Source organism: Castor canadensis, chromosome 5, assembly GCF_047511655.1.
Source record: "Castor canadensis chromosome 5, mCasCan1.hap1v2, whole genome shotgun sequence".
Classification (NCBI taxonomy): domain Eukaryota; kingdom Metazoa; phylum Chordata; class Mammalia; order Rodentia; family Castoridae; genus Castor; species Castor canadensis.
The window spans coordinates 98,048,354-98,074,731 of record NC_133390.1 but is presented as its reverse complement, the minus strand read 5'-3'; the positions used below and the strand labels follow the sequence as shown (position 1 = coordinate 98,074,731).

At 38.4% G+C, this 26,378-nt stretch overlaps 2 protein-coding genes and 1 long non-coding RNA gene across 12 annotated transcripts in view; 1 reads left to right on the top strand and 2 right to left on the bottom strand.

Annotated features, from left to right (window-relative positions):
- The window catches only part of Slc2a2 (solute carrier family 2 member 2), a 30,816-nt gene extending 28,884 nt beyond the window's left edge, over positions 1–1,932 (bottom strand). The window contains exon 1 of one of the 4 annotated variants that reach the window (XM_074073790.1): positions 1,794–1,932. In XM_074073790.1, coding sequence (XP_073929891.1) covers positions 1,794–1,808 — 15 coding nt within the window. In that variant the 5' untranslated portion in view covers positions 1,809–1,932. The remainder of the gene's footprint in view (positions 1–1,793) is intronic. The other 3 variants (XM_074073793.1, XM_074073791.1, XM_074073794.1) reach the window with 3 other exon arrangements.
- On the top strand, positions 1,893–23,867 carry LOC141423297 (uncharacterized). 2 transcript variants are annotated; one of them, XR_012448041.1, is made up of 2 exons: positions 1,893–16,900; positions 17,473–23,867. It is a non-coding gene; the product is annotated as an uncharacterized lncRNA (long non-coding RNA). The 2 variants fall into 2 exon arrangements; XR_012448040.1 differs by having other exon boundaries at positions 17,132–23,867.
- Tnik (TRAF2 and NCK interacting kinase) overlaps positions 23,467–26,378 on the bottom strand; it is a 362,085-nt gene continuing 359,173 nt past the window's right edge. For all 6 annotated transcript variants that reach the window (XM_074073787.1, XM_074073783.1, XM_074073785.1 and 3 more), the window contains one exon: positions 23,467–25,324. In XM_074073787.1, the coding sequence (XP_073929888.1) occupies positions 25,290–25,324 (35 nt within the window). In that variant the 3' untranslated portion in view covers positions 23,467–25,289. The remainder of the gene's footprint in view (positions 25,325–26,378) is intronic.

The window sequence follows — 26,378 nt, the reverse complement described above, 5'->3', positions numbered from 1 at the left end:
GGCTGAAGAAGTCTAGAGAGTAATGGACGCTTGTCTAACTCCTACATTTTTCAGTTGAAGAAACTGAGTTTCCACAGGCTAAGTCCTTGTCTGAGTTCCGTGTGCATTTGTGATCCTAGCTCTTCTGACCTACAGTCTCATGAGTCTCCTACCCCCTTTAAGTTGTGGATGGATTTGCAAAGCTGAAAAACATTGCACTTTGTGTAGGTTCTCATACTTTCTGGGTTCCATTATTGGGCAATTCCTTGGTTCTCAAGGAAAGTTCTGTAGGCTAATTTCTACAGCCTCTAAGGGAATTTAATTATAGTTCCAAATGAAGCTGGAGCATCTGCTCTATGCTAGCATTCTGTTAAGCATATACCTTCCCTTTTTCAATATCTTCTAACTTTTAGTTATTTGGAAGTTATAATACTTTCATGATTTTGCCAAATCTATATGCCATCTATATAATTATTAAGTTAATATTCATCTATATATTATCAATAAAGTTCTAACTGCTTTACTTTTATCTTGGGATATAATAAAATCATGACATGCTAGCTATATTTTAAATAAACATATAAATACATAACTATTAACATTAAAATGTTTGTCATCTAATTATACTCTAAAGAGAGGTTGAGTATAACCTGAATCTTCATTTAGGGATTACAAGGATAAATCTGAAAAGATCATATTGTATCCTGATATGTTCTTATTTTATCATAGCACAGAAAATCCAAAGCTTAGTTGAGTAGCTTTGCCCAGGTCTCACAGCAGATAAGTAGCATCACTAGAATCCACACCCAAGCCTGGCTGATTCCAAAGCTCACACTCCAGACCATGCCACATAGTAAAATGCAGGGATGCTCAGCCAAGTGAGTCTTACCAGGTCAGACTTAAAGGTCCTATTCTAATAGAGTCATGGATTTATCAACTCTTACTATTGTGTACAGGGAGGGGTGGGTGAGTTTGGTTGGGGGAAACTTATAAGGCAAGAAGAGTAAGTGTGGCATCCTTTTTAAGTTTTTATTTTAAAAAGTATCATATCTGCAGAGAAGTTGAAATGGTGGTGCAATTAACACTATAACCTTCACTTCCATTCACCCATGGTTAACATTTACCACATTTGTTTCACTCTTTGTGTGTTTTGGCAGAACCATTTAAAAATAAGCTACAGATACTTGTGTCACCTCACTCTGACTACTTCTACATATACTAAGACAAAGTCATCTTCCTATATGATTACAATACTATCATCACATCTAGGAATGTAATATTAATTAGTATTAGTTAAGATATAGCTCATATTCACAGTTTCCCAACTGTCCCCATATTGTCCCTTACAGCTGTTTTCTTCTTCCTTCCACAATCTAAGGTCACTTGTTGCATTTTGTTGTCGGTTCTTCTGTCTCTTCTAATCTACCCCAGTCCTTCCATCTCTTTTGTCTTTCATACTTGACACTTTTGAAGATTCCAGATCAGTTTTCATGATTAGATTCAGGTTAATCTTCCCTTCATTCTGGGAAGGGCACATTCCTTCAGTAATATGGCTATGTAGAATTACTTGAAAAACAGTTATGCAGACTGATCAGAAAATAGCAAATATTCTTAAAATCCCAACTGCTGAATAAGAAATAGGTTTTTCATAGCAGTCAAATGAACTACCAACTGGCCAGATAAAGAGAAGTAGCTTTGATTTGTGGCAGCTACATCCAACATCTCCAAAAAGCTTTATGTACTCACTGACTTGAGCAGATTCCCCTGTTCATTTCCTCAAAGCCAGATTCAAAAGGAACTAACTGCTGCTTTACCTTATCTTCTGTCATTGTGTGGATTGGGAGTTGTCCTCTTAATTCCAGGTCCTGTATTGAGTGTGGAATGACTAGCTGACCAGTCTCTCTGTCCCCAGCTCTTCTAGTTATACATTGCAAGAGGAGGAGCAAGGTGTGGGAGGAGCGGGTCTCCTGAGCTAAGAGTCCAAGTCTAATCTTAACAGAGGCTGAATATTGTTGGGAATTAATAAGTCCTTTGCCTCAGCAACCTGTGGCTTCAGTGCCTTTGTTCCATCAGAAAAGAAAATGGGAGCAGGTCCTGTTGGCGTAAGTTACAAACCAGTGGTGGTGATATTTTAAGGCATGTAAGTATGGCAGGAACTGGGGACAAGTGAAAAGAAAAATCTATGGTGTCAATTGCAGTAGATGAGATGTGCCAGGCTGCCATGATGTGTTGTGGGGACAACAAAGATGAGCATGGGAGGCACGATGCACTGTACTCTACAGAGAACCGGTACAGTGGTGTTTGTGCTTTAGAGCTGGGCTCTGTCGCCAGGAACTGCTGGAGACTTGACTGGTTACCTGAGTGAGCTTTGGAGGGTTAAAAACTGGGGTTTGAGTCTCAACATTTTACTGAGGGTGACCTTAAACAAGTGGCTGTGACTTTTCTCTGCTTTAATTTTTTTTAACCTGATAAAATGGAAATAACAGAACATACACTTTGTATTGTTGGGAGGGATTAAATAAGGTAATATATGAAGAGTGTTTAGCAAAGCATCAGTGCTCAGCAAACAATGGTGGTCATTGTTACTACTACTATTATTATTGATTTGGTGTATGTCAAGATGCACTTGCTGGAGGTGATAGTGTTCTCAAATAAATCTGCTCATGTCTTCGGTTTGTGCCTTTCTAGGTATCCTCTATGACATCCAATCCCTATGGGAGTCCAGGAGATATCAAAATTCGTTAAGCTTTAACTGTGCCTGGCAAATAGGGTCGCTGAGGCTCAAATGGAACCAATTTGCAACAAAGTGCGGTAGCAACAAAAGGAGGAGCGTTATGAAAAAACAAGGGAAGAGAAAGTGAAGGGGTAGAGGAAACTCGTATTTCATTTGTCTCCCCACCTCTTCATTTCTACCATTTCTGCAAGGTGACACAACCGAAATGTCTGGTTTCAGAAGGTAAATAACTCAATCCAAATAAGAAACTCTAAGGGAGCCCAGCACAGAGTTATGTTCTGAAATGCACAAGGTAAGACAGCCTACTCTTACTAGGAGTTTATAACGCATAAGGTGAGATGTATGTAAATGCAAACACACAATACAGAAATTTCTTAGTGGAAAAGCATGAACGAATGTTAGAAATAATAGTTAATCTTTATCGAGTTCTTGTCCTAGCCAGGTGTGTGCTTGTCACGGATTAACCCCTTTAATCATCATAGGTGCTCCAGGTCTCAGAGCTAAGCTTTGGGGAGCAGTTTTGAAATCTGCCTCCCCAGAGCAAGGTAGCGCACTGACAACGTTTTGCATCAGTTTCGGCCTCGGGTGCGCACGCCCAATGATCAAAGCGGTCTACCAGCAGGAGAGGTTCCTTGGCTGGCGACTTCCACCGATAGGACGAAAGACAGATATATATCCTCTGCTGTTCATCCACCTTTGTCTTTCGAACTCTCCTTTTTAAGAAGCAGAGCTCGCCTGCTGCGCAGCCTGGAGCCTTACGCTCAGTCCCAGCGCGAGCCTAGCGGCTGCAGGAAAAAACACTCTCCTCTCCCATTGGAAGCGCCACCTGCCACTCATCCTAAACTACCCCGACCAGCTTCCTCTGGTTTAGCCAGTCCTCTCCAGTTTACTAAACCTGCTTCATGGAGGGATGGACTAAAACTGCCTGTAGGGTGGGGTCGAGGGTTGGGAGCCACCCAAACTGCTTTGATTGATTTGGCCCTGGGAATACTGATGCTCCATGCCAACCTATCTGGAGAGTTTGTCTTAGCACCTCCTTGAGGATCTGCGGATCACACCACTCAGGCATTTCGCCTTTCCCGGCTGCGGGGTAAAGTCAGGCTCCTTCACTTTTGCTGTTGGGGTGGATTCATCTAATGATCGTCCAAGATGGCCCAGAGATCCCCGCTGGGTTGGAGAAACCAGTTCTGTGAGATTGCGGGAGCGAGGTGGTGGGGGTGGTGTGTGTATATTTTTTGTCCTGGCTTCAAGCTTTTAAACGTTTCAGGTCACAGTCTGATTATTTCATTGATTAATCTTAGCAGGTGCCGAGAGTTTTAAATGATGACAGTATAGAAAAACAGCGTCCTCCACCGCCCTTTCTACTCATTGTTACCATTTTCTTCAGTAAAATGAGAGGTTTTTTTTGTTTGTTTGTTTTCTGTAAAGGCTTTCTGAGCTGCTGCATTCCTCTCTGGTTGGATCAGGCATAAGGGCGGGCAAAGGCATCTCTTGGGAATTTAATTGAGTTCAAACTTAGCCAAGGCAGGTGTGTAACAGTGTGTAAAGGTCTCCGCCCCTGAAAAATGTCAGTATATTTTAAAATTTTCAAACCAAATTTGTCCCCATTGTAATCTGCCAAAGAGAAAGGGCAAACTCTTTACATCCTCTTCTCACCTTACAGACCCCACTCTGGTCCAAACCAGCATCTCTCCTGTGCATATCTGCAGAGTCCGCTATCTGACTTCCTGGCTGCCATTCTTGTCTTACACTGCCTTCTTTGACAGGGACGTCATGATAGATTTAAAAAGTTAAATACATCATCATATACACTGCCTAAAAGTCTCCAGTGGCCTCCCAATGATCCTTAGGAAGAAACCTACACTCCACACTATGGCCTAAGATTCCTACTCATTGCAGGCCCTGCCTGACTCTGGACTGTCTTTTCTTCTCTTGGTCCTACCTACTGACCGTAAACTTGTCTGTGCTCAGCCCAGCCCCTCTGTACTGGAGGAGCCTCTGCCTGGGGTGCCAGTTTCTGTGGTTCACATAGCTGAAGGCTCACAGGGGACTCCCCCCTCAGGCTGCACACTGTAGATACCACCTATGCCCTCTAACTTACACTCCACCTATAACTCTGCTTTATTTCTTTCTTAGCATTTATGCATGACATTTTATTATTTATTCATCTATTTATAATTGCTTGCCACTTTCCCTACCAAATCTAACTTCTTTGTGGAGAACTTGCCTATGTCATTATCCCAAGGGCCTGTCCTAGGGCCTGGTGCACCATAGACACTCAGTAAGTATTTGCTTGATAAATAAAGTCCATAAGGATTGCCATAGGCTTTCTTGTGGTGGGGGAGAGGGAAGGTATCTGAGGCTGTTGTTGGGACATTTGTTGATTTAACATTCAGTAAGTGTATTATTTACAGGACATTTTGCTAGGCACCAGATACAATAGTGAACGACACAGGGTTTCTGCTCATGGGGGCTATGAAAGAAATAGAAGTGTTGCAGGGGGCACCCACTTCAGAAAAGATGCTGAGGAATGTATAGACTCAAGGACAAAATCACATGATCGTCTCAATTGATGGAGCGAAAGCCTTTTATAAAATTCAGCATCCTTTATGAGTCAAGCTCTGAAGAAACTAGGAACAGAAGGAATGTACCTCATCATAATAAAGCCATATATGACAAACCTACAGCCAACATCACACGACATGAAAGAAAACGTAAATCATTTCCTCTAAAGTTAGGAACAAGACAAAGTTCCATTCTCCCCCTCTTATTCAATACAGTAGTGCAATTTCTATCCTGAGCACGAAGGCAAGAGAAAAAAATAAAAGAGGTTCAAATAGAGAAGGAAGAAGTCAAATTATCCCCACTTGCAGATGATATGATTCTATTCTTAAGGACCCTAAAGATTCTACCAAAAAACTCCAGATCTTATAAACACTTTGAGCAACTTAGCAGGATATTTAATCAACATACAGAAATCCATAGATTTTCTATATACCAATGAACAAACTGAGAAAGAAATCAGGAAAACAATTTCATTTACAGTACCTCAAAAAATAAAATACTTAGGTATGAACTTAACCACAGAGATCAAAGACTTCCGCAATGAAAACTACAAAACCTTTTTTTTTAAATTTATTTTAAAAATTTTTTAAATTGTTTTATTATTCATATGTGCATACAAGGCTTGGGTCATTTCTCCCCCCTGCCCCCACCCCCTTTCTTACCACCCACTCTGCCCCCTCCCTTTCCCTCCCACTCCCTCGATACCTGGCAGAAACTATTTTGCCCTTATCTCTAATTTTGTTGTAGAGAGAGTATAAGCAATAATAGGAAGGAACAAGGGTTTTTGCTAGTTGAGATAAGGATAGCTATACAGGGTGTTGACTCACATTGATTTCCTGTGCATGTGTGTTACCTTCTAGGTTAATTCTTTTTGATCTAACCTTTTCTCTAGTTCCTGGTCCCCTTCTCCTATTGGCCTCAGTTGCTTTTAAGGTATCTGCTTTAGTTTCTCTGCGTTAAGGGCAACAAATGCTAGCTAATTTTTTGGGTGTCTTACTTATCCTCACCCCTCCCTTGTGTGCTCTCGCTTTTATCATGTGCTCAAAGTCCAATCCCATTGTTGTGTTTGCCCTTGATCTAGTGTCCACATATGAGGGAGAACATACGAGTTTTGGTCTTTTGGGCCAGGCTAACCTCACTCAGAATGATGTTCTCCAATTCCATCCATTTAACCTTGAAGAAAGAAATTGAAGAAGGCCAAAAGATAGAAAGACCTCCCATAATCATGGATTGGTAGAATTAATATCGTGAAAATGGTTACATTACTGAAAGCAATCCACAGTTTCAAAGTAATACCCATCAAAGTTCCAATGTCATTCTTCGCAGAAATAGAAAAATCAATCCTAAAATTTCATATGAAAGCATAAAAGAACCTGAATAGCAAAAGTGATCCTAAGCAAAAAGAGCAATGCTGGGGGCATCACAGTTCTGGACTTTAAATTATACTACAGAGCCATAGTAACACAGACAGCAGGTTACTGGCACAAAAACAGACATGAAGACCAACAGAAGAGAATAGAAGATCCAAGAATAAAACCACACAGCTACAACCATCTGATTGTTGACAAAGGATCCAAAATTGGAGAAAAGATAGCTTCTTCAACAAATGACGCTGGGAATCCCACTCTTGGGGATATACCCAAAGGAATGTGACACAGATTACTCCAGAGGCACCTGCACACCCATGTTTATTGCAGTGCCATTCACAATAGCCAAGTTATGGAAACAGCCAAGATGCCTCACCACTGATGAATGGATTAAGAAAATGTGGTATTTATACACAATGGAATTTTATGCAGCCATGAAGAAGAACGAAATGTTATCATTTGCAGGTAAATGGATGGAATTAGAGAACATCATTCTGAGCGAGGTTAGCCAGGCTCAGAAGACCAAAAATCATATGTTCTCTCTCATATGAGGACTTTCGATATAGGGCAAATACAGCAATGTGGTTGGACTTGGGTTACATGATAAGGGGAGAGCACATATGGTAGGTATGGGGATAGGTAGTGAACCCAAAACATGAAAGTGTTTAATGTCTCCACTGTAGAGGAACTAATACAGAAACCTTAAAGCGACTGAGGTCCATATGAGAAGGGGATCAGAAACCGGTGAAAAAGTCAGTTAGAGATGAATCAACTTGGGTTGTAACACATTTGTACATGGAAGCAATGCTAGGATTCTCTCTGTATAGCTATCCTTATCTCAGCTAGCAAAAATGCTTTGTCTTTCTTATTATTGCTTATGTCTTCTGTTCAACAAAATGAGAGATAAGGGCAGAACAGGTTCTGTCTAGAAGCAAGGGGGGGTGGGGAGGAGAGGGAGGGGGCAGAGGTGTAGAGGGTAGAAATGGCCCAAACAATGTATGCACATGTGAATAAATGTATGCACATGTGAATAAATGAATAAAAAAGTGATGCTGGGAAAACTGGTTATCTACATGCAAAAGATTGAATATAGACCCCATCCCCCACCTTGTACAAAATCAACTGCAAATGGATCAAAGATCTTAATATGACTCCCAAACCTTGAAACTATTGGGAAAAAACAGGGAAGATATAGACATAAATAAATATTTTTTTGAATAGGGCTCCAACTGCCCAGGAAAAAGAGCAAGAATTGACAAATTAAAAATTTTCTGCACATCAAAAGAAATTACCAGAATTAAGAGACAACCCACAGAATGGGAGAAAAATCTTTGCCAGCTGTTCATCAGATAAAGGATTAATGTTCAGAGTACACAAACAGCTCAAAACATTAAATGGCTAAAGAACAAATAATCCAATTAGTAAATAGATAAATGAATTGAACAGGTCTCAGAAGAAGAAATGCAAAAGGCTAATAAATGCATGAAGAAACATTTAGCATCTTTAATCATAAAGGAAATGCAAATCAAAACTACCCTAAGATCTGATCTCACTCCAGTCAGATTGGCAATCATCAAGAAAATAAACAACAAATGCTGGCAAGGATGCAGAATAAAGGAACCTTCCTGTACTGCTGGTGGGAATGTAAACTATGGAACCTCTATGGAAATCAGTATGGAAGGTTCTCAAGAAACTAAAGATAGACCTACCTTATGACTCCACCATACCACATAGAAAAGAGATACCTGCATACCCATGTTTATTTATCGAAGCTCTGTTCACAACAGCTAAACTGTGGAATCAGCTGAGATGCCAACAACTGATAAATGGATAAAGAAAATGTTCATGGAATGTATATACATACACATACCATGGAATATGATTTAGTCAAAAAGAAAAATGAAATTATGTCATTTGCAGGAAAATGGGTGGAAGTGGAGGTCATCATGTTGAATGAAATAAGCTAAACTAAAAAAAAAAAGTCACCCATATATTGCCTGTTTTCAGTCATTTGTGCAACCTGGATCTAAAATGATCATGATGGTAATAGGACATGAATGTATCTGGAGGGCCATTTAGGTGGGAGATCAGTGGGAGGGGGAAAGGAAAGGATACTTAGGGGTGAAAAGGATTGAGGTGTGCTACATATATATATATATGTGTGTGTACACACAAAGACAGTATAATGAAACCCACTCAACACTTTGAAAAAGGGGGGAAGAAGGGGAGGGAATGGGAATATAATGGAGGAGGTATATTTGTGTACACATGTATGGGGTTACCACAATGAAACCCCCTTGTATTTTTAATGTATGCTAATTCAAAAATATCATTAAACTATTAAAAAAAGATGCTGGGATAAACTGTAGAGGTGCCTGTTGGTTGAGGCCTGAAGAACTTCAGGAAGGATGGAGGGGGATGGCATGTATAAATTTTTAGGAAGGAAGGATCTTCAGTTGGAGACTAAGGGAAGTTCAGTAAAGCAGGGGAGCAGTAAAAAGTAAAAGAGAATAAATTTGGGGAGACAGACCACAGTCATGGTCATACAGAAGCTTGTAGGTGATGGGAATGAATGGAATGAGTGAAGAGCAATGGAAGTCACTGGCAGGGTTAAGCACGAAAGTGATGTGATCCTACATTACTCCTGCTCTTGGGTGAGGGTGGGTCTGGTGAGGGCATCTCTGAAAGAAGTTAGGCACAATTTCAAGACCATTGTGACAATTCGTGCTTGCTCTTGACCACTAGAACTAATGGTGGTAGTACGGGAAGATTCTCTACAAGCTGCAAATACATTTTTGTGGGTAATGCAGATGGGACTTACAGATAAATGCTTTTAGAAGAGGAGGGAATGGGAGGACTCAAGATGATAGGTCTTCTTGCTTGTTAAACTGAGATCACTGGCTTCCCAGCGTTCCCAGTAATATTACAGGTGTTAGATTAATTATTTGAAGAATAATAAACTTACTTCCTAGACCTCCTGCAGGTCCATTTTTTAAAAATTAAACTTTTTGAGATAATTATAGATTCACATGCAGTTCTAAGAGATAACACAGAGAGCTCATGAACACGTTCCCTAATGGTAACATTTTATAAGGTTATAGAAAAATATCACAACTAGGGTATTAACATCAGAAGTCAAGATACGAAAATTTCTATCACTACAAGGTTCCCTCATTTTGTCCTTTCATAGACATATCTAATTTCCTCTTGCCCTCACAAACTCTTAAATTCAGATAATCACTAATCTGTTTTTCACTGCTATAATTCTGTCATTTCAAGCATGTTTTAAAAAGAATCACATAGTGTGTATTAGACATGGTTCTTCAGAGAGATAGAATACACACATATATATATATGATCTATATATATGAAGAGATTTATTTTAAGGGATTGACTTGCATGATTATGGAGGCTTGATTGTTCTGAAATCTGATGGGAGACGCTGGCAAGCTGGAGACTTGAGAAAGATTTCAGTTTGAGTCCAAAGGCAGTCTGTTGGAAAACCAGGAAGAACAGATGTTATAGATACGAAGTCCAAAGTCAGCCTGTGGGAGAAATCTCTCTTGTTCAAGGGAGATCAACTTTATGTCCTGTTGGGCCTTCAACTGATTGAAGAGATCAGCTTTACTCAAAGTGCACCTAAATCTCATTGAAAACCATCTTCACAGAAAATCCAGAATAATGTTTGACCAAGTATCTGGGCACTTATGGCCCAGTCAAGCTGATATATAGAACTAACCATAATAGTGTGTAACCTTTGAAATTGGCTGTTTTTAAGATGCATCCAAGTTAGGTGTATCAACAACTTATTTTTATTGCTGAGTAGTGTTCCATGGAATGAATGTTCTACACTTTACCCATTTGTCTTTGATGGAGATCTGAGTTGTCGCCAGTGTTTTTCTGTTAGCAATAATGCTGAAAACCCTCTTCATGTGAATATCCATCTGTTTTTCTCTCAGATAACTGCAGTTGTTGGGTTCGTATGTTAGTACTGTATTTTTTTCAGAAATTGATGTACTGTTTTCTGAAAGATGTGTACTAGTTTCTTACCAAAAATGTGTGAGTGGTCTAGTTTCTCCACATCTCCACCAACATTTGACATTCTCATTTTTTACTTTAGTCATTCTTTTTTTTTGGTTATTTATTATTTTACTGAAGTTTTTTTTTGTTTTTTTGTTTTATTATTCATATGTGCATACAAGGCTTGGGTCATTTCTCTCCCCTGCCCCCACCCCCACTTTCATCATTCTTAATGGTGTGTAGTGATCTCATTTTGGTTTTAATGTGCATTTCTTAATAGCCAATGACATTGTATGTATTTTCATTTGCTTATTTGTTATTCTGTGTAACTAATATGGTGAAATGTCTCTTCATGTCTTTTGTTTATTTCCTAATTGGATTTTTAATTTTTGCTATTGTTGGGTGTGTATGTGTATGTGTGTGTGTTTACATTTGAGTTGTTCCTTTTTAAATACTAGTCCTTTATTGGAAATGTGGGTGGCAAATGTATTTTCTAACACTCTGTAGCTTGTCTTTTCATTTTCTTCACATATTTTTCATAGAGCAAATGATTTTTATTTTGATGAAGTCTTATTTATCAATTTTTAAATAGATTTTACTTTTAGTATCAAGTCTAAGAAATTTTTGGTTAGCCCTTGCTTATCTCATTTTCTCCTACATTATTTTTACAAAAGTATTATAATTTTATGTTTAGGTCTATGAGGTATTTTTGGTATAAAATTTGATACCTTGGCTGAAGTGTATTTTTTTCCTATGGATGTCACTGTCTTTTCCCCAGTGAATTGCTTCTGCACTTTCGCCAAAATCAGTTGAGCATTTCTCTTTTTGATGGTGCTGGGTATCGCGCCTGGGCCTTGCACATGCTGGACAAGGATGATGGGCCTCTTTATGTGGTTCTCTTTGTGAAAATGTTGTTCTGTCCTATTGATTTATATGTCTGTCCTTCTGCTAATACCACAGTCTTGATTATTGTACATGTATATAACAAGCCTTAAAATTGGTAGGCTGATTCCTTCAACTTTATTCTTCTTTCTGAAAATTTTAGTTCTTTTGCTTTTCTTTATAAAATTTAGAATAAACTTGCCTATATCTGTGCTGGGATTTTAATAGGAATTTCATTAATCTTATATAGTAATTTGGGGGTATTTGACATCTTTATTATGCTGAGTTTTCCAATCTATAACCATAGTCTTCATTTATTTAGCTCTTTTTGATTTTTTTTGATTAGTGTTTTTCATTTTTAGCATACCAAGTTTTGTGCATATATTGTCAGTTTTAACCTATTTCTTTTTTTTCTTAGTAACCGTAAATGCTACTGTATTTTAAATTTTGGTATCCTTAGGGCTCAGATGTAGCACCAAAAAAAAAAGGAATCCATGTATTCACTGCTACAGTACAAAAGTGTACTTGATTTTTGTGTTTTTGTCATATACTTGATTTTTGTGTATTTTTCATGTATCCTGAAGTTTTGCTGAATTCACTCATTAATTCTTGGAATCTTTGGTAGATTCCTTTGGATTTACTATGTGGACAATCATGTCATTTGTAAAGATAGTGAGTTTTATTTATTCATTTCTGATCTATCTGATTTTTGTTTCCTTTTCTTGACTTATGACACTAGCCACAACTTCTAGCACTTACAGCATCAGTCTTTCACAATTAAGTATAAGGTTACTTGTAGGTTTCTATACATATTCTTTATGAGGTTGAGGAATTTTCCCTCTATTCTTGTTTTTCTAAGCCTTTTTTTAAAAATCATAAATGGGAATTGAATTTTGTTTAATGTTTTTTCTACATAAATTGATATGAGTATGTGCTTTTTTTTTCTTTATTCTATTGATATGGTAGAGTATACTGATTGATTTTCAAATACTGAACTAGCCTTGATTCTCTGAACTAAATCCCCATTGGCCATAGTTTAAATTTTCTTTATATTGCTGAATTCTACTGGTTATTATTTTATTAAGGATTTTTACATCTAAATTAATAAAGGGTATTAGTTCATAGTTTCCTTTTTGCATTGTCTTTATCTGCTTGGTATCAGTGTAATACTAGACTCATGAAATGAACTTGGAAGCCATTCCTTCAGTTTTTTGGAAGGGATTGTGTAAAATTGATGTTTGGAAAGATTCTTCAGTGAAGCAGTCTGAATCTGGAGAGTTCTTCTTGAAGGATTTTAAATTACGAATTCAATATCTTTTAACCAAAGATATTCAGATTATTTCATATTGGATGGGTTGTGGCAGTTTGTATTTTTTGAGGAAATGGTACATTTCATTTAATTTGGCAAATTTATGTATGAAGTTGTTCCTAATATTCCCTTCTAATTATTTTAATGTCTACAGGGTCTATTGTGATATACTCTGTTTTATTACAGACACTGTTGGTTTTGATCTTCTTTCTTTTTTAGAAAGATGATAAATTTATTATTTTTTTAAAGAACTAATTCTTTGTTTCATTCATTTTTTGTGTTGTGTTTTCTATTTTCTGTTTCATTGATTTTTTGCTCTTTTCTTTATTAGTTTCTTCCTTCTGCTTGCTTTGCATTTATCTTGCTCCTTTTTTCTAAGTTTTTGAGATAGGAATTTAAATGAATGATTTGAGATATTTCCTCTTTTCTAGTGTATGCATTTTGTGCTTAATTTTTCCCTTACTCAACACTGGTTTTGTGGTGTCATGTTGTATTTCAATTTTCACTTAACTTTATGTGTTTTTTGCTTCCCTTCAGACTTCCTATGTGCAATGGCTTATTTTAGATGTATTTTGTTTACTTTCTCAATGTTTGGAGATTTTCTGGTTATTGATTTTTAGTTGATTCCATTGTGGTAAGAGAAAAGAATTTGTATGATTTCAGTTTTTTAAACAAACAAACAAACAAACAAACAAAACCTCCATAAATTTGCTGGCATTTGTTTCGGGGCCTGGTGTATGGTCTATTCCATGAACATATGAAAGGAGTATGTATTCTGCTGTTGTGGGGTAGTGTGTTAGGTCATTGTTGATTAGAGCCTGGGTGGTAGTACTGAGGGTTCTGGTTCTTTGGTGTAGTTGTTTTAAAAGTTGTTGAGACAGAGGTGTTGAAGTTTACAATTACAGTCTGTTCTATTTCAGGAATACTGTGTCCCACTTTTCTGTCCCTCCTTCACTTTCTTTTCACATTTCCTTTCAGTTAAAGACTGAGGACTGACTTGCTGCCAGGGAGCTGTCACTGGTCTTTACAGCCTTCTGACATCTCAGAGACCAAACGCTCTTTGTGAAATGTTACTACGGTCTTATTTCAAAGAAATGGGGTACTCTTCACCCACTCATTATCATAGAAAGCACTAGACTGGTAACCAAAACAGGCTGCTTCTTATTTATATTCCATAACTCACCCTAAGTTCTTAATGAGTTATTTCTAACTCTCTGATCCTCAGATCCTCATTTTTTTAAATAAGGGGATTATATAGCATTGACTTCAAAACCGTTTAGTTTGTTTTTCAGACAGAGTCAGTCTCATACTAATTTTTGCCTGGGCTAACCTAAAACTGTGATCCTCTTACCTCCACCTCCAAAGTAGCTAGGATTACAGGTGTGCCCTACCATGCCCAGCTAAAATGTGCTTTTAAAAGAGCACTTTTACAATATAAAAGTCACTTTTGAGTGAACTTTAAGAAGACACGAATAAAATGACCTCCTCTGAAGAGCAGGTATCACAGGTCCTGAGCAAGTTCTTCTGAGCTGAGGTAACATTTAGCAGTGGAGTCTCCAAGTAGGAAGCCCAGCCTCCAATGGGCAGCAAATCTCTAGGCAGAAGGGGTGTGTACCTAGGGAGGAAGCCCACCCAGGAGGGTCAACTGCAGGTGAGGTGTCAGGGCAAAGGCCAGGAGGGTGTCATAGCAGCCCCCAGCCTCTCTTCTCAAAGCCCTAATTGAGATAAGGTGCTAGTTCAGATGCCTGGGCAGTTTGAGAAAGGGATGGTGGCTTGGACACATTTCTACACACTCAGGAAAAACATAAGACAATTTCAGAGGGCAAGAAGGAAAAACTATGCAAATGTAATGTTTCTTCAAGCGTATGAGGGGGTTTTCTGGCCTGTTGACATTGACATGACAGTCCTGCTCACATAGGACCCAGAAGCACTCAGGTGATTATTAAGATCAGGAAAGTTTGGGATAATAGGACCACAGGACAGCTTCATGCCTTGAAGCTGAGGTTCAGTGAGGAAATTTGGGGGCTTAGTTCTACATGAAGCAACTGAAAGAATTCCCATAATTGCAGTCACAAAATTATCCTTTCACAGGACGGGGGTTAGGGGACTGGGAGCAGCTTCCACCAACACAGGAGAATCCTGGCCAGTACTAACAGGTGGTGTTATTCATTCACCATACATTGCCCACCAAGGGCTGGGCAGCTGGCAGCATCAGGTTCTGGAAGCCCCATGGCATGTCAGAAGGATGAGCATAGGGACCAAGAAGTATGCCATACATTCATGTGGTTAGGTGACCTTATCTTTTCAGCTCTACCAGCACTTTCTCCAACCATGCTGAATTATTTGCTGTTTCTGTGCCCACATGCTCTTCTGTTTCTTTTTGCATTTGCTCAAACTGCTCCCACTGGCTAGAAACCCTCCCTCCCTTTTTCCTTTCTTATAGGCTGGTAAAGGCCACCTCCTGAACCCCTTCCAAACCCTTCTCTTCCGTCCCACAGCAGTTTCTGCATCCTTTGTCAATAACAGACCCTGCTTTCCTGTCACCGTCTCTGAGCATGTTTCTTTCCAGCCCCCTGCCTTCTCTCTTTCCCCAGCACTAGGAGCCTATGGCTTCTCCAAGGCAGGAACCATTTCTCTATCAGCTTCTTGATCAGCTGGTTCCACTTCAGCATCCAGTGTGGAGCCTGCTGCAGAACAGGTGGATGATATATAAATGGCTACTTTGCTTCTCTTCCCATGGTCAAGATTGTGGTCAGTGTGCTCTATTGGCTCATCAACAGTCTGATCCTAACTGCCTCAAATACTTTAAACAATAAGAAGGCATATAAACAGGTAAAAAAATTATACTGTGATGCTGTTTTTTGAGTCCTATGACATCTGAAAATGATTAAGGCAGCCTTAGTAAAATGAACTGAACCAATGGTCATTAACATTGCCATAAAACATTGCTGTAAAAAGACACAAATGGGGGTTCTTAGGAAAAGTGTTTGGTTACAATTTCCAAACTCTCTGTTAGCTACCTCTAGGGCCAGGAGTTCCAGCAAGGTGTTCAGCTACACGTGTCCACCAGGCATTGTATGTAGAAAAGAGACTCGTATATGTAAGTATTGTTTTTCAAATGAATGTGGCTCATAACAGACAGTTTTGCTTGAAAGTATTACTGAACTTTTTGTTGCTCTTCAGTATCTTGGGTTTTCATGATAGGAACTCATCACATTTTCAAACCTTGGGGAACCAGTCTTCTTCAGCAGATTAGATGGCTGGGATGCGGTGAGCTGATGATAGTCTTGAAATCGTGTCTTATATCTCATAGCCTGTCCACTCTGTGATGGCACTGACACCTGTAGAGGTGTCTGGAATGCCACACAGGGTTACTGCCACTATCTCGTGAAGACAGCAATATGAGCCCAGTCCTGCACACTAGGCGGCTGCCCACTTTGTTCCAATGCTGGAGGATGGTTTTGCCTCTTTATGTTTGAACCCCCAATTTTGAGATGGACAGTATATTTCTACACTGAAGAAAGGTCTGGACCTTTATGATTATTCTGGAGTAGTTGTTACATATTTTTTGGATTTCACTAACCAGGAAAATAAAAAACAAAACTGAAGCTTTGCTCAACTACTCCAAACCTTGTGACGACTGACAAACAGACTACCAACTTTTCATTTTTCCAAACTAGAACATTTAATAAAATGAACAGCCATGTCTTTTGGCAGGAACTCTCAAATACATCCCAATACAAAAATGAGGGAACAACATCTCCAAATATCTCTATATGAGTTGTGTGAACAACTCACTATATTGTACTTTTGGTCATTTTGCCTAGACTGACTGACTAACTTTGGCCTGCACTAGTTGACAGGCCTCCATTCATGAATAGTTATTCTATGTCTTTTTGCTCTGGTGATACCTTCTAGATTTAAATCTTTTATTAAATGGACTGAAAATAAAAGATAACCATGGATCATGAAGCCTTGGGTACAGGCTGGAAAAATTTGGTCACACCTTGATGCCGCTGATCCCGGTCCTTATGACTTCACTTGGTAAGTTAATTTCAAACTTTGGAAACCAAGATGACTATTTTTTGTAGGGAGTTGACTTTAAATCAAGTTGTCACAAAACACAGACTTAGTTGCTTATGAAAAATGAAAACATGCAGACACACTGCTGAGATACAATTTTAAAGGAAACCAACTTACTGAAAAATTTTCATATAATATTCTTGTTTTGAAAATATTTATTATATCTTAACAACTGGAGTTTGTAATTTCTAGGTTGTTCACAATGACTGTGATACCTTGGGCATTTCTTAGCATCTGTTCCCCATTCTTCATCTGTACCTGGAACCCATGCCTTTATCTTTTTAAAAAGACTTCAGGAATTATAGCTATGCACCATGGAACCCCAAGATGTTTTTTATCTTAGAAAAGATGAAGACCTTAACCCTAGCTATTTGGAATGAATTACACATCATTCTCTCCTTCATCTCCACAGATTTGTGAAAAGACACAGAAAATACTAGGGGAACAAAAAATTCTTTCACTGTTATACTGCTTCATATTATATCATTTCACTATGTTCTTTCTTTATTTTTTAAAATATTTCTTTTATTAAGTGAGCAGGAAGATACATGATTGAACAAATTGAAACTACAAGGTGTGCCCTTTACAAGACTCGGTGAAACAATAAATTCATCAGAAGGCATGTGTTAATATCCTACAATGAGACGTCATGCATCAACAGTCAGTGAAACTGAATATATACAGATGGTAGAGGCTACCTAGGGAGGCCTCAGAACTATTGTCACTTGGAAGATTGGTAAGATCCAAATGTCATTAGGCTTTTTTGAAGCAACATTTGACAGGATGATACTTTTACTGTTGCTTACTTCTTGTTTGAGGAGAAAATTGTGTTTTTTAAACATTTAGATCAGAAAACAAAACTCAGAAGCCTCTCTCTACATCTAAGAACTCACTTATTGCAATGACAATAGCGTAAAATGGATCCTTATTTATATAAATCTAGGAGTTTTGTAATGTTGCTTTTCTTGGACTCTATATGGCAGCCTTCTTCCAGGCTTGCAACTTGGTCTGTGAAGATGATTTATGGAGTGAGAAAGGATAGCCAGGGTCAGAACCAGGTGCCGCCTATCCATAGTAACCTTCCAGGAAAGAAAATCTATAGGTTTTTTTTTTTTTTTTTTGCATGAAAGCAAAGCTACGTTTTTATGATGCAGACTTTGGAGACAGCTTTTTGTTTTGATATTGAAATTAAAATCTCCATATAACTCTATGCCTTTTACAATTCCAACACTGTTGTTTTTATTCATTCATCCAACAAAGCTTACCGAGTGACTCCTTTTGCCAGGTATTCTTCAAAGCACTAGATAGACCAGTGTGCAAAGTAGATGATGATAAGTGCTGTGAAAGGCAATAAGGCCAAAAATGATTGGGGGATTGAAGATTATTTTATATAGCTCTCTTTACAGTAAAGGAATATTTGTGCTCAAGATGTAAAGGAAAGGAGAGAGCAAGTGGGGCAGACATGAGGGAAGAAGTTTCCAGACTGCATAACAGGACAGGCAAAGACCCTGAGACAAGAGTGTGCTTTGAGGGGATTCTGGGTAAAGCAAGGAGGCTGGCATGGCTAGAGCAAAGTGAGCAGGGAAATAGATGAGGTCAAAGAAGTGGTAGTTGTGGCTAGAGTGTGACAAAAGGTAGCATAAATTATTTCTGTGGCCGTAATGGCCATGTAAGGATGTTGTCCTGAATAAGATGGGGAGACATTGAGGGACTTAGCAGAAAGGTGACATATCCTGGCCTATGTTTTAAAAGCATCATGTCAGGCATGACAACTTGTGTCCATATCCTATTACGGATATATTCTGAAGCTAGGGAAAACTGGATTTCTAAAAAATGGATTGGAGTGCAGTATCTGAAAGAGAAAAATTAAGGGTAACAAGATTTTCTATTGTGGAAGAAGGGAGCTTGCCATTTTGCCAATAGAAGAAGGCCTATAATGGGATATATTAGCAGGTGGGGCACAAATAAGTTTTGGACAGGTCAAGTTTGAGATGCCAATCACACATCCACATGAAGGTGCTAAGTAGGGAATTAGACATATAAATGGATCTGGAGATAAAAATGTGGATTTTTCCTAGTACTGGGGCACTCCTGGAACCCAGCAAGAAACTGATGAGTGACCAGGGAGATGACAGAATACAACATGGAAGTCCCAGGGCCAAGAAAATATTTCAAGAAGTAGTTATTAATTGTGTCAGAGACCACAGATAAGTCAAGTATCATGAAGTCAGAAACGTGACCATTGCACTGGACAGCGATATCACTTAGAAAGAGCTACTGTGGTGGGGATGACATCCTGCTTTGAGATGGTTCAAAAGACCAGTGAAAAATTTTAGACAATGAGAAAAGAAATTTAGACAGAATGTACACAATTCCTTCTGGGGAGGTTTTCTCTGATAGGAAGCAGACAAATAAGATATTAGTTAGTGGGGGTAGTGGAACCAGAGAGGGTGTCTATAAGACAGGAGACACTGCGGCATGAATGCAGTGAAGTCCTTCAACAGAATGAGATACATTGGTGATGCAAAAGATAAGGAAATAATGCTGAGTCAATGCCTTTATTTGGAGAGATTGGATAGAATATACCTATTACAAAAGGGAAGAACTGGGCTGCTTAAGGAGCTGATGTAGTAATTGGTAATAATTTTCACTGGACAAGATCAGGAAACTGAGAGGTCAGGATATTTGTAGGAGTGTCTTAAATGGATGCTGAAATCATCAAGAATTAAGAAATGGTGGGGTTGGAGGAAATGACAGGGAACCAAGAGCCAAATACTAGAGTAGTGAGGGGCGTTACCAAGAGCTACACAGGGAGGGACCTAGAGCTGTCAAGCAGGGTGTTAGGAGGAAGGATGAGAGACAACATCTGGAAGTGGCAACGAGGAACAGGCAGGGCCCTACCACCACTAATGACTCATTATTCATATTTTGACAGAGATAATATAACAATATATTTCAGGGAATAAATATGGGAAAATCTTGGCTTAGAGCCAAAGCAGTTCTAACTACACCTTGGAACAACCATAGGAATACTTCATAAAGAATTTTTGTATGTAGGCAGCAAAAGAATATTTGAAAGTAACTGATAAAAGTTTCAGATTAGAAAATATGCTAGGAAGATACACAGGTATGACTATATCCAGTTTCAACAAATTTGTTTTGACAATTTAAAACACTTGAAAACTAAAGACTTAAAAATGTAAATAATTATAGCCACAACAAAATGATAGTATTCCCATCTAATATTGTAAATCTGGCATCTTTCTACAGTTAGGTCAACATTGTAAATAAAACAACTGAAATGTACAAAAAGTTTTACAACATCCAATTTTAAGATTTAGCTGGGCTGTCATCTTTTATTACCTGCTACCACCTACCATTTGAAATTCTGATTCAGGATGATGTCAGAGGTTTCTTAAACAAACCATAATATGTATTATTAGTCCTCAACACTTACCCTGGGAGAAGAGCTAAGGAAAGGAAAATTGGGACATGAATATTTGCTGTGTATAAAGATCTAATGTTGGAAATTAAAACTCACCTTTCTGTCACCATTTGCTCCACCTCAATAGTGCAATGCAACGTGGTGTTGATAAAAATAAACCATCAAAATGAAACCCTCTCACACCAGGAGTGAATTAGTTACACAAAACCAAAACTCTGGAAACTTTAGGACTTGTAAATTTTTTTACCTGTATTTTCTAGATTTCCACCAAATGTTTGGCATCATGGCCACATTGAAATTTTGATATGGCCATAAACTAGCTCAAACTTTATATGGGGATTTTTGTTTGAAAACTACTTTAGAGAGGATCTTTATTTTGGTCCTTTGTGGACTGGCACATATAGAAGAATAAAGTGCAAAGCACAGGGTTGTGATTTCATACTGTTTAATGCTACACAAATCATTGAATATTCTATTTGTCTATGGGAAATTCCCAGAACAGTAATATAATATGGAAATCAAAACAACACTCAAAAAAAGTTGGCAGAAATGTACAAATTGTCAATTTTGAATTGCAAATTCTGAAGAGGTTCTCTTCTTTGCTGGGGCTCCTGAAAAGAGATCATTTTATACCCATTTCATGTGAGACTCATGAAAAGATGGTTTGCTTTAGGGTTCCTGATATTGCTATTATGACTAAGGTCAAATACAGTGATATTTATGAGACATACTAATAGGCAGAGTAAATCAAATTTAGATTTTTGGTTTTAGATTTTATGTTGTAATAGTGTGGTCTCAGGGGAAGCTAGGTTTTGGTTAATTGGTTGGTTTGTATGTTTTATTTGATTTGTTTGGATTAGAAGATTTTGAGGAATGAACTGAAGTTACCTAACCATTTACAAAAACTGTTGAGATGGCTGAACATAGTATCAGAGGAAATTCTGGAAGCATGGTAGGGTGATTCAGAATCATCAACATTTCTTATGTTTTCCTGCAGCAGGTAAAGGTTAATGTTTGACCATTAACTGTATTTTCTTTCTTAAAAATAACACAGCACTTTTACATCTTAAAGCACTCAGCACAAATGCAAGTATGTCCTTCAAGCACACTTTCAAAGACAGCACACACCAGTATAACAAAGAGCTCTTCCACATTTGCAGACTACAGTGACAGGAACTGGTTCACATAAGAGTAGGGAAAGCATTTTTTAAAAATCAGTGGAATGCGAAGTCAGAAGTCAGCCCTTCCTTGTCTGTCAATGGACAAAACCAAAATGGCTCCAGCCTGAATATCTTACTTCTTTCCAGTCTACAACATAGGAGGGACCAGAGACACAATCACTAACGAGTCACAAGAGCAGACAGAAAATGGTTAGTAGGTCATGACAACCAGGAATTAAGATGCTTTTTAAAAATGTGTACGTGATACAAGGTATGTTAGGAGTGTGTCTTACGAAGCAATGTCAAAGTTAGAAAAATTGAGCCCCTGTCTAAGTGGACTTGTGAAATTTCACTCATCTTAGTCTACCCGGTTGAATAAAAAAGAGCTGTAGGTCTTCCTGAAGCATTGTTTAAAAATCTCCAAGAAAAATAATGAGATTTATCTAAACAGAGCCATCAGATTTTAATCAGAACTTAGTGCAAGTTGTCTTCATTTATATTGTGAGCAATGACAATGGTCTGAATGGAACTGGAAAGTGGGAGACTCATACTTCACTCACTAGATTGAAGAATCTAAGCTACAACATCCCTGACCAGTGCCTAGGAATGATAGCCACCTGCCAAACCCCAGACCAAAATTATGGTGTGGTAAATCTCAATTGATTGCTGGGTGATAATCAGTTTGGTGCAGTGAGGCTGACAGATCTAATGAAACTTACTTCAGAGGGAAGGTTCTGCTTCTCTTTGTAGAAAAATAAAAAGGAAATGACCCAATTTCTAGCGACAAAATCCCCTACAGGAAGATCAAAAGTAAAGACAATTTATTGAGATAGGTGAATACCCCCCACAAAAAAAGAAACAAAAAGAATTAAAGCAAACTAAAAAGTTGGGAATTGTAAGGATAAGCAGCAAGGACACAATTCTGATATATTCTACATGACCTAGGATGCACTCTGTCAACGTTTAGGCCTGTCATGAGGGTGGAATATCTGTTTTTGAAGATAAAAGCTTCAAGAAATTCTAAAAATATGCTTTAAGAAGCACAGATTTGTGGGGGCCCTTTTAAATTTGGTTTTGCCTTATACTCAGTGTAAAATATTTGTACAAAAATATAAAAGGCATGGCTTGATGTTTAACATCTGTGTTTTATTTTTGTTGGCACCAGAAAAGCTCATGTTCTATGTTATGTCACTGTACATACTGTAAACAAGACTGCATTAATATTGTTTTATGGTTTTTTTGTTTCAATGAATCTAGATTTTAAAAAATACATTCACAAACTACCTTATGTTTAAACACAATGATTCCCTTTTATTTCTTAACTGTACCCAAAATCCCACAATAAAAAAATCATTTAAAGCTGTGTGTTTCAAACTTATCACTTAGAAATAAAAACAAAACAAAACATAAAAACAAAGATCAGTTTGCAACATAATTTAAAGAAGCTTCTGGTTTAAAATACCACAGCAGCAATATAAAGAGCTGGTGGCAATCACATTTGGGGATGAGACCCAAATCAATGTATTTTGTCCATGTCAGCATCCAATTACAGTAGTTGCTAAGTTCAATCCAAAGTTATTGCTAAATTTGTTGCATGGAATTTGTGAAGACAATATTGTTCAGCAGCATGGTCACAGCAGTAAAAATGAGAACGGGAGGATTTCATTGCTTTTGAGAGCTAAAGGGACCGTGATGAGGCCATCTTGGTGATCACCTTAAGATAATCCTGTTTTGTTCCTGTGTGTTACCTGCATAAAATCAATGAAATGACAATCACCTTTTTGGGGAGGGGGAAGATAATTATCTGGTTCAGAACCCGGACTATTTCCCCTCCCCTTCCCACCTTGCCCAAACCACTGGATTGAAATGGCACCATTTTCCTAATGTGTGCTTCGTTCTCATTAATAGTTCATTAGCTGCTCATGTATTTGGGCAAAATCAGCAGAATCATGTTTGCTTTTTTTTATTTTTTGGGGATCCATTTACAGTATTTGCTTTCTCCAAAAACAAGCCATATTAGTTTTTGTCATTAGATTTCTCCTTCACATTTTTAGGAAGAACAATTTGGCCAACTACTGTTTTGTTTCTAAAATATTAAATACACCTGAGATTGCCAGTTGAGCTCTCTATATGTCTCCTGGAGATAACACTGCTGTGATGAACAGTGAAACAAAAACAAACAAAACGAGGTAGGTTAAAACAGGAAGCGCAACACAGATACTGTTTTGCAACACCTCGATACCACAGGCGGCCATGCTTGTAGCTTTGGAAAAAAAAATCCCAGTCACGTGAAAGCTCAAATCATTCGAGTAAGAGTTTATAAGGACACAAGTCAACCTGAACTAAATACATACATATCTCTGCACAGATGTTGTTTACTGTATGTTGGGAAATTTGGAGGAAGGTAAAGTGATTAGGGTCTTAGAATTTTGGCCAAAGCCTTGCTTTCAAATTCTCTAAAATCTGAGCCAAGGATGCCTACTGTGTCTGTGACAGGCTTAGCAGTCTAGTCTCTTCTCTCACCCACCCAGGGAGTACACAGACAGCTCAGAAACATTTATTATTCATTCTTTTCAGTCACAGTTTTCATCTTGAGAAAGTGGCACCCTCAGGAGAGAGCTGGCAGTGTCCAGAGCCTGGATGTCATGAACTCCCCAGTTCCCAGAAAGAACTCAACAATCTCAGTCCTAATGAAGCCCAAATTAAGTGATCTCTTAGGCTTTGTGCATTTAAAAAAGAAGGTGTGTGTATTTACATAGACGTAGAAGCTTGTTTCCCAGAAGCTCTTTCTAACTGACCCCATCTGTCATCCCATCTTTTGCCCTGATTCGTTGCATAATGGCTGAGGGAAAGTCATGTTACAGAGTCCCCCTCAATCATTAGACCCACTCAACTCACTGGCATTACTACCTCATTCAGCACACTCCATTCTACAAAGGGCCACATAAAAATATGGCCTGTCAGACTCACAAAAGCGGTAGTTGATTTTATTAGACTAAGGCTAGTAGTTTAGCCATTTAAAATCTATTTCCCCAAGAGGGGAAAACTAGTATTTTTCTTCTCTTTTAAAAATTCATTAGCCAGTTGCTATCAAAAAGCAACCTGTTGGGTTGGTGAAGGCAAGAGAGTTCTTAAATTACCCCACTATGTTGTTATGGCCTTCAGTGTAAGGAGATAAGGTACATTTATTGTGCTCTCTCTCACCATTAGAAACGGGAAATTTTACAACATACCATATACTTAAAGCTAGCAGGCAGACAGAATTAAAAACAGACTCATTTTCTTAGTATGCATTCTCTCCCCATTCTTACAAAGTAAGGGGGTAAAGAAAAAAGGTGAAAAAACAAAAATTCGAATACACTCAAAAGCCACCATAACACAGCTTAATCATAGGAGCACACAATATTTGTTTTTATCCCTAACTCCGAAGGGCACAGGGTCCATCTCGGTCCACAGACAACACAGCATCCTTGGGGATCTCCCGGATATTCCTGCCACCTTTTTCTCTCCTTCTCAACCAGGCTGCAACACTGAAAGATGGACTGTATTGGGAGGGGTGGAGGGACAGGAAAAGGGGAAAGCAGTATGTTCAACCAAGCCTTCTGATTCTGCCTCTAGACTGGCATAAGTCCACATGAGTTATGTTCTGTTACATTAGAAATAACGCCATGAAGATAAGTGCCAAGTGCTCTTCTGTTACCAGTTCATCATGGAATTTCTGTTGAGGGTCATGAAAAACACTTGGCTACTTCCTCCAGATCGCACGGATGCAAAAAATACCTGTTTGAAATTAAAAACAAGTTAGTTCAACTGCATGTTTTTTTCCCTTCTTTTTTTTTCAACTGTCCATCCATTTCCTCTCACATGTCCTATCCTTGCCATGTGTCAGCTCTTAAGACTCAATGACCAGTGGTTATAAGGTGACTTTTGAGACACAGCATCTTATGTAAACACTCCTGTCTTCTTTGCTATGGTTGCTATTATTACTTATGACAATACTGGCCCCCAGGGACCCTGCAAGTGGCTATTATCATGAGTTATAGCATCCCTTTGGGTGTTCATATCTAAAGAGGGAACTTCATGCTTGGATAATGAGCTGCATTTCTGGCCCAGGACACTGATCACTTCTAGAAAGGCACAGAGGCGCCCCTTCTCTCCCTCAAAAATGACACAAAGGCAGACTTCAGAATGGAAGGGAATCCTTTCAAATTTCCAAAGTCATGAGAAAAATTTGTGCCAAATGATCATTATACAACTTGAGTCTTTTAGTTTTTAAAACTTAAAATAAATTTAAATGGTTGTGGTCAGCTAAGGTAATGTGTTTAATGCCTACTGGGTCTGGCATTTGGGAGTTAGCACTTAGCTTCTCTGTGGGTGGTAGAAGGTCCTTGGCCAAATGAGATAATGACATTAATAAGCAGAGCCACAGTCCACTAGGTCTGAGTTTGGTCAATCATTTTATCAAACAAATGAGAGAAGGGAACAAAATTTGGATTACTGCTTGCCTTAGCTGAATGTAAATGAACCACTGCACCAAGAAAGCTGTATTTTGGGCTATGGCATAGCCCTTCAGTCAGCAACACCTAAATTTGGTCCGAGGAATTTGCTTTTGTCACTAGTGCAAAGTTTTTGTTACTTCATTTCCACAACTTTTTCAGATGAATGTTCCTTTGTGAAAACGTCTTAAGAATCCTGTGGAAATGTTTGTCATTCAATTAATGCTGCATAGAAAGTAAAGATACTCTTATGGTCAATGAATCAAAATACAGGACAGAGAGGACCTATGGAAAAGCACAATGAGGGAAAGAAAGGGTTGCTGTTCTCTCCAGGTTGT